Here is a 21707-nt window from a genome sequence, read left to right as displayed (position 1 = left end):
CTTTACCCATGAACATATTCATCATCATTTCCACTGCTCAGTCTGGCGATGGCTCATAACTCATTGCACAAATGCAAACACCAAAGAGCCCTGAATGAAATATGCTCGATTATCATCTGAGATTTCTCTAAGCCTTTACTATCAGGACAGAGTGGCGCATATGGTTTGACTGTCATTAAGTCATTAATGATTGCAATCCGTAATATGTGGCTTCGCCTGTGTGCATTTTAATGGATAACATTGTTTGTATTTTCACCAACCAAACATGACCTTGGATTAATTGCGCTTTAAATGCTACCGAAGCCAATGCTAGAAGACTGATATAAATGGTGGGGAGAAGAATGAAAGGCTGTATCATCTTTTGTACAAACATCTCAAGAGCCTGGAAGCTGCGTAAATCCACACACACATCAGAGGCCAGGGTAAGAGCTGGGGGTGGGGAGTGGGTGCGTGTACGTCGGGGGGCATTGGGGCGGGTTTTGGCATCTAAATTTTTGCATCTGAATTTCTTGATGTGGCTATGTTTTCATTCTTTGTGGCGCGATATTTATTTCCAAACGTAAACAGCAGACTGGTCGATGTAAGTGGGCGACTGACGGAGATGATGCGACCCTTAAAAGCCAGCAAGACCACGGAAGGAGTTTCGGAAAGGTAAGGGTTGCTCCCGATGTTCTTTGTGTTGTGCCGTCTACCGGGTTTTATTGTTTGAACATCACCCGGTTACTCATTGCCTTTGCAGCCAGTCGGCACCGCACAGACATGTATGGAAATGAAACATGAACCCTCTCTCTTCCCCCTCCATGCAGTCAATTGATGACAGATATATTTGTATTTTAAGTGTGAATTTATAAATAGGTATATTGTCCCTTTGCAATTGAACTTGTCAACAGAAGTTACCTCCACCTGCAGCAGTAACGTGGCATCATGCCAACGATCATTCAGCACATCATTCAGGAGTGGCGCGGTTTCATTCAGCCACATCTTTCTTTAAACACCTCTCTCTTTGTCTGGCTGGTTTATACAGACGGCCGTTTGGGATGTCTCCTGATCTCTCTGGTTTTATTGAGACATCAGACTGTCTCTTCCATTCAGCTGCACATTGGCTGCGTGCGAGGGTCATGGGCTGGTCCCTCAGTCAGCCCGTGAAATAAACGTTAAACCAACAGCAAGGTCTCCAGCCCCTTCCCAGTGAGCTGGATGTAGACACGGGCGATATGCTGCTTAGTCGGGGCACAGAGAGATATTAACATGCAGGTTGCGAAGCATCAACGTAACACCTCAGTCCCCCGGAGATATTATTTTCATTAAAGAGATAAAAGATCACCCACCGTGAGAAGGTCTATCAGTAACGTTGCTCATTTTTAAATGATTCTAGATTTTCTGCCCATTGACTATGAACGGTCGGTTAACCTACTGCGTGACAGAGAATGAAAGGGGAATAAATTGGTACAAAGAAAAGATGGAAAGGTAGGAAGAATGCGAACAAAAGGGAATTATCCATGAATATACTTTTTATATTGGTAAAGTTCCCCTCCACTTTGAGAACGTATACATTGCTTACTTCACACTCAACAAATGGTATGAACTGAAATGCCAGCCCTATGAATTAGTGACATTCTATCTAAGTTTTACATTGTGTTATAGCTGTAATTTAAGCACGTGATATCGACAATTACACAACAGGAGGACGTATTTGCATTGCTAACATGCTAGTTGTCAGGGAAACAGTAAATCTAGTGACTGATGTGAGAAATCGTTTGCTGTGATAAGATATGGTTTTTGATAAAGTTATTTCTGGTAAAATCACACCCCTATTCTCCCTTCACTGTTGGAATAGTATCGCGCATCAATCCAACAATATAGAAATATGCATACAATATAATTAAAGTTTCATTACGATATTCGTAATATTTAAATGCTACATGTCAGCAATCTTGAAGGATTAATACTATAATTAAACGGTTGTCATGAGTAAATAATACGCACTGATTTTGTACATTTCATCAGAAAATGCAGAGATCTTGCAATTTGTAATGGACTAGCAGAATGCTGTGTCCTTATTTCACAAGATACGAAAAATTTGATGTGTTTATATAAATCTTCAGGAAAGTGATTTGCAGCCAATGAATTACTTCTGAAGTGTTTTATTGGCAATGGTAACAACAGGTTTGGAAACAGTGAGGTTTCATAAATGGTAATGAGATGAATGGCCAGGTGAATGGCCAGATAGACGTTTCTGCAGCCACAGATGTGACACCAGGTTGGTATGTTGCTTTCCTGGTGTCAGGGTCAAGGATGTCACTGAGTGGCTGCAGGACATTCTGAAGGGGGAGTGTGAACAGCCAGAGGTTGTGGTCCATGTCGGTACCAATGACATAGGTAAAAAGTGGGACGACGTCCTGCAAGCAGAATATAGGGAGCTAGGAAATAAATTAAAAAGCAGGACCTCAAAGGTAGTAATCTCAGGATTACACTCAATTCCATGAGCTAGCGAGATCAGGAATAGGAGAATAGACCAGATGAATGTGTGGCTGGATAAATGGTGTAGGAGGGAGGGATTTAGATTCCTGAGGCATTGGGACTGATTCTGGAGAAGATGGGACAAGCTGGATGGGTTGCACCCCAGCAAGACCGGGACCAATATCCTCTCAGGGGTACTGTGGGGGAGGGTTTAAATTAGACTGGCAGGGGGATGGGAACCTGAGCAGGGAGACACAAGAGAGGGAAACAAAGATAGGAATGAAAGACAGAAAAGTAAAGAGCAAAAGTGGAAGGCAGAGGAAACAAGGAATAGCAGCAAATAGGGCCATAGTACAAACAAAGATGTGTAAAAAGACAAGTCTAAAGGCACTGTATCTGAATGCACGGAGCATTCGCAATAAGGTAGATGAATTAACAGCACAAATAGATGTAAATAGTTAGGATATGATTGTGATTAGACAGACATGGCTGCAGGGTGGCCAAGGCTGTGAACTGAATATCCAAGGGGATTCAATATTCAGGGAGGATAGGCAACAAGGAAAAGGAGGTGACATGGCATTGTTAATTAAGGATGAAATCCATGCAATAGTGAGAGAAGATATTGGCTCAGAAAATCTAGATGTAGAATCAGTCTGGATGGAGCTAAGAAGCAACAAAAGGCAGAAAACATTAGTGGGAGTTGTCTATAGGCCTCCAAACAGTAGTGGTAAGGTAGGGGATGGTATAAAACAGGAAATTAGAGATGCATGTAACAAGGGTGCTACAATAACCATGGGTGACTTTAATATACATATAGACTGGGCAAACCAAATTAGCAATAATACTGTGGTGGATGAATTCCTGGAGTGTGTATGAGATAGCTTTTAGATCAATATGTCGAGGAACCAACTAGGGAACAGGCTATCCTAGATTTGGTTTTGTGCAGTGAGAAGTGGTTAATTAATAATCTTGTTGTGTTGGGGTCCTTTAGGGAAAAGTGACCATAAAATGATATAATTCTTCATTAGGATGGAAAATGAAAGTCCAATCCAAAACTAGGGTCCTAAATCTAAACAAAGGAAACTACAAAGGTTTGAGGCATGAGTTGGCTAAGAGAGATTGGGGAACTCCATTAAAAAGCATGATGGTGGATAGGCAATGACTAATATTTAAGGAATGAATGTATGCATTGCAACAGTTATATATTCCTTTCTGGTGCAAAAACACAACAGGAAAAGCGGCCTAACTATGGCTGATAAAAGAAATTAAGGATAGTATTAAATCCAAAGAGGAGTCATATAAAGTTGCTAGAAAAAGAAGCAAGCCTGGGGATTGGGAGCAGTTTAGAATTCAGCAAAGGAGGACCAAGAGATTGATTAAGAGGGGAAAATTAGAGTATGAGAGTAAGCTTGCTTAAAGACTTAACTTAACTTAAAAGAGGACTGTAAAAGCTTTTATAAGTATGTAAGAAGAAAAAGATTGGTGAAGACAAATGTAGGTCCCTTACAGTACGAAACAGGAGAATTTATAATATAGAAGAAGGATATAGCAGAGCAATTAAACAATTCCTTTAGTTCTGTCTTCAGAGAGGAAGACACAAATAACTTCCCAGAAATGCTAGGGAACCAAGGGCCTAGTGAGAAGGAGGAATTGAGGAAAATTAGCATTACTAAAAAAATAGTGCTGGAGAAATTAAAATCCCCAGGGCCCGATAATCTACATCCCAGGGAACGAAAGGAGGTGGCTATGGAAATAACGGATGTGTTGGTTGTCATCTTCCAAAATTCTGCAGATTCTGGAAAAGTCCCAGCAGATTGGGGGGTGGCAAATATAACCCAACTACTTAAAAAAGGAGGGAGGGAAAAAACAGGGAATTACAGACCGGTTAGCCTAACATCAGTGGTAGGGAAAATGCTAGAGTCTATTATAAAGGATGTGATAACAGGACACTTAGAAAATATCAACGGGCTTAGGCAAAGTCAACATGGATTTATGAAAGTGAAACCATGTTTGACAAACCTACTGGAGTTTTTTGAGGACATAACTAGAAGAATAGATAAAGGAGAACCAGTGGATGTGGTGTATTTGGATTTTCAGGAAGCTTTTTATAAAGTCCACATAAGAGGTTAGTGTGCAAAATTAAAGCATATGGGATTGGGGGTAATATATTGGCATGGATTGAAAATTGGTTAACAGACAGGAAACAGAGAGTAGGAATAAATGGGCCTTTTTCAGGATGGCAGGCAGTGACCAGTGGGGTATGGCAGGGATCAATTCTTGGACCTCAGCTATTCACAATATATATCAATGATTTAGATGAGGGAACCAAAGGTAATATTTCCAAGTTTGCTGATGACACAAAACTAGGTGGGAATGTGAGTGGTGAGGAGGATGTTAAGAGGCTTCAAGGCAGCTTAGACGAGTTGAGTGAGTGGGCAAATACATGGCAGATGCAGTGTAACATGGATAAGTGCGAAGTTATCCACTTTGGTAGGAAAAACAGAATGGCAGAGTATTATTTAAATAGTGATAGATTGGGAAATGTGGGTGTCCTTGGTGTCCTGGTACACCAATCACTGAAAGCAGGCATGCAGGTGCAGCAAGCAGTTAAGAAGGCAAATGATATGTTGACCTTCATTGTGAGAGAACTTGAGTACAGTAACAGGGATATCTTACTGCAGCTATACAGGGCCTTGGTGAGACCACACCTGGAGTATTGTGTGCAGTTTTTGTCTCCTTACCTAAGAAAGGATATACTTGCCATAGAGGAAGTGCAACGAAGGTTCACCAAGTTGATTCCTGGGATGGCAGAATTGTCATATGAGGAGAGGTTGGGCCGACTAGGCCTGTATACGCTGGAATTTAGAAGAATGAGAGGTCATTGAAACTTATAAAATTCTGACAGGCCTGGACAGACTGGATAATATGATGATGTTTCCTCTGGCTGGGGGTGGGGGTCTAGAACAAGGGATCACAATCTCAGGATATAGGGTAGGCCATTTAGGACTGAGATGAGGGGAAACTTCTTCACTCAGAGGGTGGTGAACCGGTGGAATTCTTTTCCACAGAGGGCTATGGATGCCAAGTCACTGCATATATTTAAGAAGGAACTATATTCCTAGACTCTAAATGCGTCAAGGGGTGTGGGGAGAGAGCGGGAGTATGTTGTTGAAATAGAGGATCAGCCATGATCATATTGAATGGTGGAGCAGGCTCGAAGGGCCAAATGACCTATTCCTGCCTCTATTTTTCTATGTTTCTAATGGGTTTTGATGGTGTTGGTTAAGGAATTGTGTCAGGCAGGAGAGCCGGAGAACTCCCTGCTGTTCTTCAAAAAAGTACCATGACATTTTGTGTCTACCTGAAAAAGCAGATGAGGCCCCAGCTGAGCATCTCATCTGAAAGACACCACCTCCAACAAAGCAGCAGACACTCATTACTGCACTGGGCAGCGTAGTTCTATGTGTCCAAGTGCTGGAGTAAGACAACTTTTTGAGTGCGTTATATGCAGCCAAGCTGACAATAGGTAGTATGCTGATGATAGGGACTTTTCCATAATTCTGGACCTTTTTCCATGCACCTGCAGGTAGTAGTCCCAGAATCTGTTTAGCAAAGGTATTAGGGCATCTATCTGCTTACAGGGTGAAACCTGGTGAATGAGAGGAGTCAAGAAGAAATAGAGAAAGCAAACGTCAATGCAAAATTTTCATATTCTCAGAAAATGCTTTTCATTTTAAAGGAGATGTCATGTAAATTTAGCCTACCTGTGACTACAGTCATTGATCCTACGTGTGCTTACTGAGCAATGGGGATTTACACTGCAGCAGACTTCATGGCCAGAATTTTCTGGGTCCTTTGTGATGGGCTGGAAGGTGGGAAGACTGGCAAAATCAGGGATACCCGATTCTTCCTGCTGCCATCCCATTTTGCCAGCAGTGAAAAAGATGGTGGCTTGGATGCCTGTTGGGAGGCCAATTGAGCCACTTATGTGACCAGTTAAGCGCCACTTCCTGCATCCGCAGGAACCCCCTCCACAGTGACCACTAGTAGTGACATTGCTGAGGCTGTTGAGCTTTCGGCCCTCTGATGGGGCTGGCAGGTCTTGGGGTGGGTCGCAGACCTAATAGCAGCTTCTTAATTGGCTGCCATGGGCAATATACTGCCCAGGTTCCGCCACCAACTGAAGCAGGGTCACCCCCCACAACCCAAGAGCTTCTGACACAAGGAGAGAGCACCACCACTGGGCCAAGGTTGACAACTTGATAAGTGAGAAGGTGCAAGATTGCAGGAAGAGGATGTCCTGACTAGGCTTTGTTCCTCCACTGCTGAATTTTGGATGCTTTACCATCACTACCCTAAGGCTAGTAGTACTTTCCATCAGATAGTGCCAACAAATGGCAATAACAGAAATAGGCAATAGCACATGGCACTCATGACAGACAGGTATGGTACACCGCAATATCTTATTTTCCACTATCCTGGCAGATTTCGGCCGCCTCTCTCTCTAAGCTGCCTCTGCCATCTCTGTATTGTTGCTATGCTCCTCTTCTAATTCCCCTCCCTCTCTCCTTTTGCTTCTCATTCTCTCTGCTCTTGCTTCTCACTATTTCCTCTTCTGCTCCTCTCTCTTTCCTTTGTTCTTCTATCTCTGCCCTTTAATACTCCTGACTCTCTTTTTCTTTTCTTTTTCAGGTGAGTGGTGATTTGTGGTACGGTTTGTGTGATTAGTTAGGGACAGATTCAACCAGGACTGCAACTGTTAATTTGTTGCTGGATTGTGGGCTACAGGCGATGGTTAGTAGCTGGTGGAGAGAAGCTGCATTTTCTGGTGATGGTTTAAGGGCACTAATCAGGGGAGAGATTTAACTAGGAATATAGGCTAAAAACAAAAAACTGCAGATGCTGGAAATCCAAAACAAAAACAGAATTACCTGGAAAAACTCAGCAGGTCTGGCAGCATCGGCGGAGAAGAAAAGAGTTGACGTTTCGAGTCCTCATGACCCTTCAACAGAACTGAGTAATATTAGGAGAGGGGTGAAATATAAGCTGGTTTAAGGTGGAGGGGGTGGGGGGAGAGAAGTTGGGGGGGAGGGTGGTTGTAGGGACAAGCAAGCAGCAATAGGAGCAGATAATCAAAAGATGTCACAGACAAAGGAACAAAGAGGTGTTGAAGGTGGTGATATTATCTAAACGAATGTGGAATGTAGGCTTGTTGGGCTGCATGTTGGTGGGAAAGGGGAGTCATCTGGCCAGGGCTGCATGTTGATTTCTGGGTTGTAGATGGGAGTAGAGATGGGATGAGGGAGCCGGCTCAGCATCTGGAAATAAGAACAAGCCAGTCAGCACTCCAGGTCAACATTAAGATTAGGATTAATAAAAAAACAGCATGAAGCGGCTAGTGTGTAATGACACAGCATCTTTTACTTAATGATGAGAATTCAAAGCTGAAAGAAATGGAAGGCAAGTATAATGGTTAATGTGTAGGGAAATGTAAGTTTAATATAATAAATCTAACATTCAGGGATGATACCTGGGTGCAGTGGAAATAACATATTGTGACATTCCTGTATGCACAAAGCATGCAAGCTAAAAATAAAATGTTTAATATATATACTCTTATGATATTACCCACTTTATGTTGGAGGATATATTCTATAACAATAAGGGTCTTATCAACAAAATGCACCAGGATAAGTATAAGAGGAAGCAAATGAAATGCTTATAGGAAATGCATACCATATACAAGGCTTTCAATATAGATATTTAAACATATTCTTAAATTTAGACGTGCTTTTCTTTGTCAGTTTCACCTACCTAATAATTGTCCAATGCTGCAACTTTGAATGTTTAGTTTGCATTAATCAATTATTTATACCTGTGTAAAATCAACTATTGCGATAACATTTACTGATTTATGATAAATAATAAAATAATCTTAAAATCAAAGATAAAACATTTGAAATAATCAACATTATAACATACAGAAACGAACATAGGAACAGGATTAGGCCATTTAGTCCATGCCTGTGCCTATTCTGCCATTCAGTGAGATCATGGATGATCTGCGACCTAACTCCAAACACCTGACTTTGCCCCATATCCCTTAATACCTTTAGCTAATAAAAATTTATCAATTTCAGTTTCAAAATGAACAATTGATCCAGCATCAATTGCCATTTGCAGAAGAGAGTTCCAAACTTCTAATGCTCTTTGCATGAGGAAGCCTTTCCCAACTTCACTGATAAAGGTCTGCCTCTAATTTTTAGATTATGTTCCCTTGTCCTAGACTCCCCAATTAGAGGAATTGTATCCGATCTGTTCCGCTTAATATCTTGAATACTTTGATAAAATCACCCCTTAACCTTCTAAATTCCAGGGAATAAACCTGGATGGTTTAATCTCTCCTTGTGGCTTAACCCTTGAAGTCCAGGTATCATTCTGGTAAATCTACACCAACACTCCTTCCAAGACAAATATATCCTTCCTAAGGTGTGGTGCCCTGAACTTCTCATCATTCTCCAGGTGGAGTCTAACCAAGATTTTGTATTGCTGAAGTATAACTTCTACCTCATTGTACCCTAGTCTTCTGGATATAAGGGCCTGCATTCAATGGTCATTTTTGATTATTTTATATATCTGTTCATGAGGTGTTAATGACCTTTATGTCTGAACCCCAAGCCTCTTTAGACCTCCACTGTTTCTTGCTTTTCACCATTGTATCCTTTTAAGATCGAAAGTGGATTACCTCACATTTTCCTCCATTGACATCCATTTGCTACAGTTTTCCCTTTTCACTTAACCAATGAATATTTCTTTATAATTTTACATTTCCCTTCACTGCTTACAATACCGCCTATGTTTGTGTCAACAGCAAATTTGGTTATGTGGCTTTCTATCCCATCACCTAAGATATCAATGAGTACAGTGAATATCTGAGGCCCAAACGAAGATCAGCACTACTCATCACATCCTGCCAAGTATATGACCTGCTCATTATCCCCATCCTCTGTTTTCTTCTGCTGAGCCAATTTCCTAACCAGATCAGTAGTTTTCCTTCAATTCCATGGGCTTTAGACAACAGTCTCTTTTGAGGGACTTTATCAAATGCCTCCTGGCAGTCCATTCAAATAACGCCTTTAGACATTTCGTTATCTGTTACTTTAGTCACCTCTTCAAAAAATCCAATCAGATTTGTAAGTTATGACCTAACCTTTGCAAATCTGTGCTGGGGAGGCGATGGCATAATGGTATTTTTGCTGGACTAGACCGGGGTTCGAATCCTGCCATGGCAGATGGTGGAATTTGAATTCAATAAAAATTTGGAATTAAAAGCCTGATGATGATAACCATGAAATAATTGTCGATTGTTGTAAAAACCCATCTGGTTCACTAATGCCCTTTAGGGAAGGAAATCTGTCATCCTTACCTGGTGTGGCCTACATGTGGCTACAGACCCACAGCAATGTGGCTGATGGCATTTGAAATGGCCTAGCAAGCCACTCAAGCTGCTATAAAGTCACAAAAAAGGAATGAAACCCGACGGGCATAGACTTACCGGAAATGACAATGGCAATCTCAGTCCTGTTGACCCTGCAAAGTCCTTACTAACATCTGAGGGCTAGTGCCAAAATTGGGAGAGCTGTCTCACAGACTAGTTAAGCAACAGCCTGACATAGTCACCCTCACAGAATCATATCAGATAATGTCCCAGACACCACCTGGATATGTCCTGTCCCACCAGCAGGGCAGGTCCAGCAGAAGTGGCAGCACAGTGGTATACAGACGGGTGGGAGTTGCCCTGGGAGTCCTCAACATCAATTCGGGAACCCATGAAGTCTCATGGCACCAAGCCAAACATGAGCAAGGAAGCCTCCTGCTGATTACCACGTACTGCCCTCCCTCAGCTGATGAATCAGTACTCCTCCATGTTGAACACCACTTGGAGCAAGCACTGAGGGTGGCAAGGGTGCAGAATATACTCTGGGTGGGGGACTTCAATGTCCATCACCAAGGATGGCTCGGTAGCACCACTACGGACAGAACTGGCCGAGTCCTAAAGGACATAGCTGCTAGACTTGGTCTGTGGCAGTGTGAGGGAACCAACAGGGGGGGAAAAAAACATAAACAGAATTACCTGGAAAAACTCAGCAGGTCTGGCAGCATCGGTGGAGAAGAAAAGAGTCGACGTTTCGAGTCCACATGACCCTTCAACAGAACTGAGTATAGTTAGGAGAGGGGTGAAATATAAACTGGTTTAAGGTGGGGGGCGGGGGGGAGAGAAGTTGAGGGTGGGGTAGTTGTAGGGACAAGCAAGCAGTGATAGGAGCAGATAATCAAAAAAACATAATTGACCTCATCCTCACCAAACTGTCTGCCGCAGATACATCTGTCTATGACAGTATTGGTCGGAGTGTCCATTGCACAGTCACTGTGGAGACGAAGTCCGACCTTCACATTGAGGTTACCCTCCATTGTGTTGTGTGGCACTGCCACTGTGCTAAATGGGATAGATTTTGAACAGATCCAGCAATTCAAGACTGGGCATATCCCCCACTCTACCATTACCATTATCAAGCCAGGATATCAAACTTGGTTCAATGAAGAGTGCAGGAGGGCATGCCAGGAGCAGCACTAGGCATACTTAAAAATGAGGTGTCAACCTGGTGAAGCTATAAAACAGGATTACTTCCATGCCAAGCGGCATAAGCAGCAAATGATAGACAGAGCTGAGCGATCCCACAACCAATGGATCAGATTTAAGCTCTGCAGTCCTGCCACATCCAGTTGTGATTGCTGGTGGACAACTAAACAATTCACTGGAGGAGGACACTCCACAAATGTCCCCATCCTCAATAATGGAGGAGCCCAACCCAGCATTTGCTACAATCTTCAGCCAGAAGTGCCAAGTGGATGATCCATCTCGGCCTCCTTCGGAGGTCCCCAGCATCACAGTTGCCAGTCTTCAGCCAATTCGATTCACTCCACATGATATCAAGAAATGGCTGAAGGCACTGGATACTGCAAAGGCTATGGGCCCTGACAATAGTACTGAATACTTGTGCTCCAGAACTTTCTGTGCCCCTAGCCAAGCTGTTCCACGATTGTTGCAACACTGGCATCTACCCTGTGATGTGGAAAATTGCCCAGGTATGTTCTGTACACAAAAAGCAGGACAAATCCAACCAGGCTAATTACAGCCCCATCAATCTACTCTCGATCATCAGTAAAGTGATGGAAGGGGTCATCAACAGTGCAATCAAATGACACTTGCTTAGCAATAATCTGCTCACAGACACCCAGTTTGGGTTTCGCCAGGGCCACTCAGCTCCTGGCCTCATTACAGCCTTGGTTCAAACATGGACAAAAGAGCTGAACTCCCGAGGTGAGGTCAGAGTGACTGCCCTGACAAAGAGTAGCATCAAGGATCCCTAGCAAAAACTGGAGTCAATGGGAATCAGGGGGAAAACTCTCCGCTGGTTGGAGTCATACCTAGCACAAAGGAAGATGGTTGTGATTGTTGGAGGTCAGTTATCTCAGTTCCAGAACATCACTGCAGGAGTTCCTCAGGGTAGCATCCTAGGCCCAACCATCTTCAGCTGCTTCAATGACCTTCCTTTCATCATAAGGTCAGAAGTGGGGATGTTCGCTGATGATTGCACAATGTTCAGCACCATTTGTGACTCCTCAGATACTGAAGCAGTCCCTGTCCAAATGCAGCAAGACCTGGACAATGGCCAGACTTGGGCTGACAAGTGGCAAGGAACATTCGTGCCACACAAGTGTCAGGTAATGACTATCTCCAACATGAGAGAATTCAACCATCGCCCCTTGATGTTCAATGACATTACCATCACCGAATCCTCCACTATCAACATCCTGGGGGGGTTAACATTGATCAGTAGCTGAACTGGACTAGCCATATAAATACTGTGGCTACATGAGCAGGTCAGAGGTTCGGAATCGTGTGATGAGTAACTCACCTCCTGTCTTCCCAAAGCCTGTCCACCATCTACAAGGCACAAGTCAGGAGTGTGATGGAATACTCCCCACTTGCCAGGATGAATGCAGCTCCCACAACACTCAGAAAGCTTGACACTGACCAGGGCAAAGCAGCCCACATGATTGGCACTACATCCACAAACATTCACTCCCTCCACCACCAATGCACAGTAACAGCAGTGAGTACCATCTACGAGATGGCATGAATTCACCAAGGCTCCTTAGGCAGCACCTTCCAAACCCACAACCACTACCATCTAGAAGGACAAGGGCAGCAGATAGATGGGAACACCACCACCTGGAAGTTCCCCTCCAAGTCACTCACCATCCTGACTTGGAAATATATCTCCGTTCCTTCACTGTCGCTGGATCAAAATCCTGGAACTCTCTTCCTAACAGCACTGCGGGTATACCTGCACCACAAGAACTGCAGCAGTTCAAGAAGGCAGCTCACCATCACCTTCTCAAGGGCAGTTAGGAATGAGCAATAAATACTGGCCCAGCCAGCGAAGTCCACCTCCCATGAATGAATAAAAAAAATAAGCTGAAAACTTTCAAGGTATTTAGTCACCATTTTAAAAAAATTCTTTCATGGGATGTTCACATCATTGGCAAGGCCAGCATTTGTTGCCCATCCCCCATTGCCCTTGAATTGAATGGCTTGTTAGGCCATTTCAGGGGACAATTAAGAGTCAACCATATTTCTGTGGATCTTTTGTCAGATGTAGACCAGACCAGGTAAGAAATGCAGATTTCCACCCCTAAATGAATGAGCCAGATGGGTTTTTACAACAATTGATGATAGTTTCATGGTCTCCCTCACTGAAACTAGCTTTTAATTCTAGATTTTATTATTTGAATTTAACTTCCATCAGCTGCTATAGTGGGATTTGAACCCATGCCCCACAAAGCACTAATGGGGGCCTCTACAGATACCCATCCAGTGACATTACTGCTATGTCAGCATCTTTCCCATCCTTACTTATAGACTCTAGCAATTTCCCCACAGCATCCTTCAGGCTAACTGGTCTTTAATTTCCAGGTTTCCCTTAAAAACAATATTCTATAAAATGTATCATGCCCTAAGAATTGAAATAGGCCACATTCTACTAGTCCACGCTGAAGTGCTTTAATTCACATTGTGCTGCTCCACTTTCCCTTCTATTTTAAACTTTGATTTAACACAAGGAATGTTTCCTTTGTTTCCAGTTTGTACTGAAATTATAAACATGTCACTTCTGCTTGGATTTTCAATTTTATTAAAGTGACCGAATAAGAATCATTTTTCTTACAAAGAATATTTACAATGGTGTAATTCTGCAAAGCTCAAGAATATAATTTTTCCTTCTTAGCGTCATTTTTCATAAAGACTGGTACCTTAAAGTTTTATAATGAAGATTATCTCAAGAATTTGCATATTGTGTTTTTGGCTCTGGCTTCTGGCTGTGTGACTGGCAGGGATTAAGAGGCAGAGTTGGTGACATAAGTATTCAATCTCCACCTACCTAAAGCTTCAAAATAGCTCTAATGAATTGCAGTAGGAACACATTTCTTGGCAGTTTCCTCGGAAATTATTTTACGGCAGCTGAGGGCAGCAGAATGAATTTCCTAACTATTAAATAAAGGAAAGATTTATTCTGAACCAAGTATCAATGTGTGTAGTGGAAATCAGTGGGCTTCACACTGGAACAAGATACTTCCTGGTGATTATCGTACTTTGCACATTTTTCTTCTAATAATCCTTCTGCTTTATAATTAAGTGAGGAGCCTGCTTAACCACACATACAAAGCATAGCTCATTTATCAGGTTAGGTTTTGTACTGACTTTTGTGAAATACAAAAGTCAAGCATTCTGCAGTTACCTTCAAATTATTCTCTCAATATAGTGCCTCCTTACTTGTAGTCATAGAAAAAGTTGAATTGTAAGCAGTCTTTTGCTGAAGTTGCAATGGAAAACTGATGGAACCACTGCAGAATTTCAATCCCCTTGCATATAAAACATTAATGCCTTACCACAAGGAAGTCTTCCTTTGTTCACTGTTTGTAGTGAAATTATAAACATTGTCCTTATAATTGTGTTTTCAACTTTACCATCAGTAATAATTTGAAAAATCTTCCTCACAACAAGGAATATTAACAAATGTATATGCCAGATTGGCTAATAGGACAAGGGTTATTATCCTTATGATTATTAGTTGTGTGTATTGTGCCATGCAATGCATCAGGGACCTTTGATTTCTAACAAGGAGCAGCTGTTGCTTCGGTTAACCTAAACAGAGGTCAGACATAATAACAATCCAACTGGGATAAAAAATGTAAGCACCAAGGTTTCCTGCTTTCCCTTTTTAAGCTCTTTGATGTGTAGAATGATCAGAGCAAATCTCTTGAAGTATATAAGATAAACACCTTTGTTTCAGATATTTACTCAGTAGCATCATGTGCCTTGAAATTGCAGCATAGAATCTTCCTCTGCTATTTTAGCAGAAGCATTGATCTGTTTAAAATAATTATAAACAAGTTGATGGGCAGGGTTTCCCCAGGCCCAGTGGCAGGTTTGGAAGCAGGGAAGCGGGGAAAGTAGTGGGGAGCCACTTTGGGACGGCTCCCCAATGTAGTCCTGTCAAAGGGGAGGTTTCCCAGCGTTGGGATTGGATGTGATTTGCTGCCTGCCAAATGGAGGCAACCAATTAAAAAAATTCAATGCGCTATTAAGGGTTATTTTCCAATGCCACTGGCATTTTACCAGACAGTGCCAGAGTGGCCCTTTGCCGTGAGGAGAGGCCACCAGCTTCATGGCCCTGCGGCCCTACGGGGAGGCCATAGGAGCTGGAGGCTACCCGCCACAGAGAGGGGGGCATGGGCAGGGAAGGCCAATCCTGTACAGGCCCCAGTGGGCCATGCAAAGGCTCTTTGCCTGCCTGGTCCCTCTGATTTTAAATTTTTCACTTACCTGTCCGAGATGCCGTCTCGTTTTCCGACCTGCCTCTAGACTGCCAACTCCTCTCATTGGGGCTGCCAAGGCTGCAGAGTTTCCAACCCTCTGATTGAGCCAGAAACATTTACATTTTGGCCATCTTTAATTAGATGGTGAACCCAGAGATGGCCAACCAGGAGGCCGCCTCTGGAAGAATTGCTGAGCCAGTCCTATTGCTAGCATGTGCGGGCTGGGGGCTACCATTTGGTCTTGACTTTGCAGTCCCAAAGCCCGGGAATATCAAGCCCAATGTCTCTGTTAAAGTTCAGGAGTGTGGAATTTTATACAAATGTGAAATTTTTGTTTGTTAATATTGGATTGTGTGATACCACTTCATTTGTATTTTTTCAAATGCAATACTTTAATAACTTATATCTCCCAAAAAACTTTTTCCAGCATAGTGCAGCCAAATAAATCCAGCCAATGGAAAAAAGCCATGCCATTATTGCTCATCCCAACCTACCACGTACATTTACAAATAAACTTTATCATATAATGTATATTATCTTCTACCATACATTCGTCAAAATTCAGATTTCGCACTTCAGATTTCACACTTTGGATGTCACTTCAAAGTGGAGAAGAAGCTATAAAAAGGACAGTTATTTCATCAATTTCTTCTGATCTGGAGCTGGAAGCACATAAGCAGGTGCCAATTTGTAAACTTCATTCATCAACATCAATTAACAAAATTGACAAAAAATTGCCAACTTACAATAATGACTATTTGTGGTCTTAACGGGTTAACTCAGTTGAACATCGATTCACACTTAGCTGTAAATTGTTGACGAGCTGGTTTGGTTCCTGTCATTATAAAGTAACATCAGTTGATTTACCCTGGGCAATGCCAGGGAAGATGCATTAGTCAAGATAGCCAAAAAATCAATAGTTTGCTGAAAAAAACTTAGTCAAAAACTTTCATACCTCACCATCCAATTACTTTAATGTCTTTCTGTCTTCTTTCTCTTTTTGATAGCCAACACCCTCTCACAGCCCTGTATTCCAGCTCAGTCTCCAGTTTCAGTGCCTCTGGTCCCATAGTTATAAATGACTGAATGTAAGTATAGACTTCGCAGAGCCCCGAAGACACAGTTGGTAGAAGTCACTGGAGTAACAGAAAAAGTACCAAGACATTAAGTTTGTTACAGATAAACACAGAGCGACAAGAAAACAGTTAAGGAGCCATACTTGAAAAGCCATCACCCCAAGTTTAAAAGAGTATCGAACCAAGCCATTGAAGAATCCACACTGCCAAACTTTCTATGTCCTGAAAGAGAAGCAATAATATAAATATGACTGATATTGAGTTCACACAACCTCCCCACAGAGACTTACATCGTTTCCACAGAAGTTAGGTTCAAGTTGGCATTGAGCCCATCACATTGTAGGTTTAGAGACCCCAAGTGTACACATGGGTAATATTGAGTTTTAACCAATAAAATTGTGCCAGTTGCCAGCACAAACCACTGAAAAACTTCTTCCTTTTATCTACCCTGGACCTTACCTTATCCTATCCTCCCTGTTAGTTTGTTATGGACAAAGAAATCGACAAGTTGCAAAAAAATGTTTTGGATTGGGGGAGAGAGGATTTTAGTAAAATAAGGCAGGATTTGGCCAAGGTAGACTGGGAACAGTTGCTTGTGGGGAAATCTACAGAGGAGCAGTGGGGGGTGTTCAAAAAGGAAATGGGGAGGGTACAGGCTCATCATGTTCCCTCTAGGGTGATAGGAAGGAGTAACAAGCCCAGAGAACCATGGATGACCAGAGATATTCAGGTTACAATGAGAAGGAAAAGAGAGGCTTTTAGCAGGTACAAGGGAAGCAAATCAGCAGAGGCATTAGTGGAGTGCAGAAAGTGCAGGGTGGAGCTTAAGAAAGCAATTATGAAAGCAAAGAGGAGATATGAGAAAGCTCTGGCTGGTAAAAGTAGGGAAAATCCCAAGATATTCTATAAGTATATCATTGGGAAGAGGATAACCAGGGAAAGAGTAGGGCCCATAAGGGACCAAGGGGGCAATCTATGGTGGAGGCAGAGGACATCGGTAGAGTGTTGAATGAATACTTCACATCCGTCTTCACCCAAGAGAATGAGGATGAATGCATCGAATTCGGGGAGAGAGACTGTGAGGTTCTTAGGCAAATTTATACAGGGAGTGACAAGGTATTGGAGGTGTTGGCAAGCTTAAAAGTGGACAAATCTCCAGGCCCAGATGATTTGTGTCCCAGGCTGCTGAGGGAGGCAAGGGAGGAGATCACAGGGGCTCTGACCCAAATTTTTAATTCCTCTCTGGCCACGGGGGAGGTGCCAGAGAACTGGAGAACAGCTAATGTGGTTCTGCTATTTAAGAAGTGTTGTAGAGATAAGCCAGGGAACTACAGGCCAGTGAGTCTCACATCAGTGGTAAGGAAACTATTGGAAAAAATTCTGAAGGAGAGTATCTATCTCCACTTGGAGAGGCAAGGTTTGATTAGGGATAGTCAGCATGGCTTTGTCAGAGGGAGGTCATGCCTAACAAATTTGACTGAATTTTTTGAGGAGGTGACCAGGTGTGTAGATGAGGGTAGTATATTTGATGTAGTTTATATGGATTTCAGCAAAGCCTTTGACAAGGTCCCACATGGGAGACTTATAAAGAAGGCAAATGCACATGGTGTTACAGGGTAATTTGATAAGGTGGATTCAAAATTGGCTTAGTTGTAGGAGGCAGAGGGTGATGACAGAAGGATGCTTTAGTGACTGGAAGCCAGTGTCCAGTGGTGTACCGCAGGGATCTGTGCTCAGTCCCCTATTGTTTGTCATTTATATAAATGTTATAGATGACTATGTGCGGGGTAGGATTAATAAGTTTGCGGATGACACAAAGATTGGCTGGGTGGGTAACAGTGAGGTTGAGTGTCTTGGGCTACAGTAAGATATAGATGGGATGGTCAAATGGGCAGATAAGTGGCAGAAGGAATTTAACCCTGAAAAGTGTGAGGTGATACACTTTGGAAGGAGTAATTTGGCAAGGAAGCATTCTATGAACAGCATGACACCAGGAAGTTCTGAGGAACAAAGGGAGCTTGGCATGTGTGTCCATAGATCTCTGAAGGCAGAGGGGCATGTTAGTTGGGTGGTGAAAAAGGCATATGGGACACTTGCCTTTATCAATCAAGGCATAGATTACAAAAGTAGGGAGGTCATGCTGGAGTTGTAAAGAACCTTGGTGAGGCCACAGCTGGAGCACTGTGTGCAATTCTGGTCGCCCCATTATAGGAAGGATGTGATTGCACTGGAGGGGGTGCAGAGGAGATTCACCAGGATGTTGCCTGGGATGAAACATTTAAGTTATGAAGAGAGGTTGGATAGACTTGGGTTGTTTTCGTTGGAGCAGAGAAGACTGAGGGGCGACCTGATCGAGGTGCACAAGATTATGAGGGGCATGGACAGGGTGGATAAGGAGCAGCTGTTCCCCTTTGTTGTAGGGTCAGTTACAAGGGGACATAAGTTCAAGGTGAGGGGCAGGAGGTTTAGGGGGGATGCGAGGAGGAAAAACTTTTTTACCCAGAGGATGGTGACAGCCTGGAGTGCACTGCCTGGGAGGGTGGTGGAGGCGGGTTGCCTCACATCCTTTAAAAGTACCTGGATGAGCACTTGGCATGTCATAACATTCAAGGCTATGGGCCAAGTGCTGGTAAATGGGATTAGGTAGGTAGGTCGGGTGTTTCTCATGTGTCGGTGTAGACTTGATGGGCTGAAGGGTCTCTTCTGCACTGTGATTCTGTGATTCTGTGATTAGGGCTTTGGATTGTGGGATTATATGGAGCTAAATGGGACAAGTCCAAACATCAGTGACATGTCTTCCACTCTGGACCTCATTAATAAACCAAGCAGGCTGGTAAATTATTAGCTGTGCACAGAAATACAGGGAACCTGTTTAGCTCAGGAGTAGGATCACTGAGTCCTTCACAGACTTATTGCCAAGACATACATGAAGAAGATAACAGGGATAAATACTGGAAATCACAAAATTCAAATAAACAGACAAAAAGAGAGTAGAGAGCGAGAGGAAGGTAAGAAAAACTAACAGGAACTCTGTGACAGATTAACAGAAAGAAACTTGAAGACAAAGTGGAAAGTGAAGCGACACAGTGAGGAACAGAAACATGGATAGAGAAACATAATAATTAAAAGAAAATTGGAGGCAAAAATGGAGAATTATATTCATACAGGAAGTGAGTAACAGAAATGCAGAGAGAAAAACTGTCAGTATTAGAGAAATGAACACAGATAGAAAAGAAGTCAATACATGGTTGAATCATAGCAATTCTTTCAGGATACTGTAAACCCTTGATGCAACTGGACACTTCCAAAGTTGGTTTAGGTGCTGCAGTAGCAGCAGAGCTTTCTCCAATTGCCACATGGCTGTTATCCGGAAAACAAAGAGCTCTCCACAAAGCAGTCAGCATCACAGGCCCAAAGCTCCCAGTTCCCATGCTCACCCTATTGGATAAACAAACATTGAACTTACCGAGAATCAAAATCTAATATCATTCAGGATATTTGGAACATCGTACACTAATTACAAATTACCTGATGGCTTTGCCTTGGGAATTCTTTAGATTCAGAAAATCCGTTTTTCTGTAATACATTGTTCTGTATGTGATTTAGGTTAAAAGCAGCATACCTTTTTTTTGTAGCGTATGGGTGGTTTGTTTAAGTATGCGAGCTCTTTAAATTTTGTTGCACTACTGCGCACATACAGCAACTTAATAGAGCCAACATGTGCAAACTTGCAGCTTAGAGGGAACATATTAAAAGTGTTCTAAACAATGAGCGGGAGAGAATCATTGTAAAACCCACGTTAGGTCATTGTGAAATCGCTATTGGTCTTTTTTATTGGCTGTCAGGAATTGTAAAGCTGCTGGTGCACTTACTCAGAATATTGATTTGTTGCATTAATTGCATCCTCTGTCCAATTCTCCATAAAGATTTTGATTGTCATTCTAAGTTTAAATTCAATTTGAAACAATTTAGTTCCATACATTATGGTTAGACATTTTAAAATATTTATATTTTTAAATGGTAATTGATTTTCACTTGCCTATCTGTGAATGAAATACAGAATTCAATAGCAATAATGAACTAGGGCATGTGTCTATGGGATTTGCAACTGTTGCTAGTCTTTGGCTGAACAAATCTGCTCATTAAACATTCACAGTGCTGCCTGCTGGATATCAATGGTTATCAAAATGTTATTTTTGAGCAGCTTTGTTGTAATTAGAGAGGGCTTTGTGCTCATGTCTCAATCTTGATCGTCTCTGCTAGTTAACTGGCTATCTTTATAATGTAAGAAGTTATTGTAACAACTGTGTTCACTAGGAAACTGAGAATACTTTGTACTCTGTTATATCTGGACTGTACTCTGAAAATGTGCTTTTGAAGCATTTTATGAAGTTGTTGCAGAGTTACTTGCAGTACCTGTTTTGGATTTGTATGATAGTTTTAAAACTCCAATTCAAGTTGTCAAAGATTTAACATTGAAGTGTTTTGATAGACCATCTATCTTCAACCCAAGTTCATTGTCATTTTGTAGGGAGGCTTGAGAGGGACCATACTACCATCGGAATATTTAGATTTTTGATATTTTATTTGTTGCACTTCCTGACATTTTGGAATCTGTTGTAAATTTTCCTTCAAGCTGAAAATAATTTATTTTGAAAGCTTTACAGATCTTTTTTAAAAAGATAAAAATGAAAATATTTATAGGGACTTCAATACAACTTTACAGGAATCCAATTCCTTTAATTCAGGATCTGACTTCAGTTCATGTTAATTTTTGAATTGAAATCTTTTATTATGTAGACCTTCAGTAATCTCAGCCTGTAGCGTTTCTAGCTCATTAACAAATGTGTTTGCATTTCTTAGCAACGCAGAAGTGGATAGGGGATTAGTTAGTTTTGGGGTTTGCACATTTAACAATTTTAAATGAACAATTTTTATTTTTAAATAACTTCAGGAGGAATAAAGTTGAGTCAATGGGCTGAATTTTCACCATGGAGACAAAAAACAGGCTTGTGTTCACATCAGAAGCCTGCCTCTGGTGGGAAACTTATTAAAGTTCAGATTTTCACTTGGGGGAGTCATTAATTAATATGGAGATGGTTTCCTGTCTAATCAGAGCCAGTGGGGGCAGGAATACAGGCGGGTCAGATGAAGTGTGGCACTGATTTAGACTCCCCATGGCAGTCATCACTGAGGCTGCTGGTTGTCTTAAGGGAGAAATCTGCTTAT

General features: G+C 42.1%; 1 protein-coding gene across 3 annotated transcripts in view; it reads left to right on the top strand.

Annotated features, from left to right (window-relative positions):
• The first annotated feature begins 300 nt into the window (after nt 1–300).
• The window catches only part of LOC144680721 (macoilin-like), a 207830-nt gene continuing 186423 nt past the window's right edge, over nt 301–21707 (top strand). Inside the window, exons 1-3 of one of the 3 annotated variants that reach the window (XM_078541996.1) lie at nt 301–422; nt 568–651; nt 1376–1467. In XM_078541996.1, the coding sequence (XP_078398122.1) occupies nt 327–422; nt 568–651; nt 1376–1467 (272 nt within the window). In that variant the 5' untranslated portion in view covers nt 301–326. Of the gene's footprint in view, nt 423–520; nt 652–1375; nt 1468–21707 lie in introns of those variants that run through there. The other 2 variants (XM_078541997.1, XM_078541998.1) reach the window with 2 other exon arrangements.

This window comes from Cetorhinus maximus, chromosome 5 (assembly GCF_964194155.1).
Source record: "Cetorhinus maximus chromosome 5, sCetMax3.hap1.1, whole genome shotgun sequence".
Lineage (NCBI taxonomy): Eukaryota > Metazoa > Chordata > Chondrichthyes > Lamniformes > Cetorhinidae > Cetorhinus > Cetorhinus maximus.
Note: the sequence above shows the minus strand (reverse complement) of the source record. Positions and strands in the feature narration are given on the sequence as shown.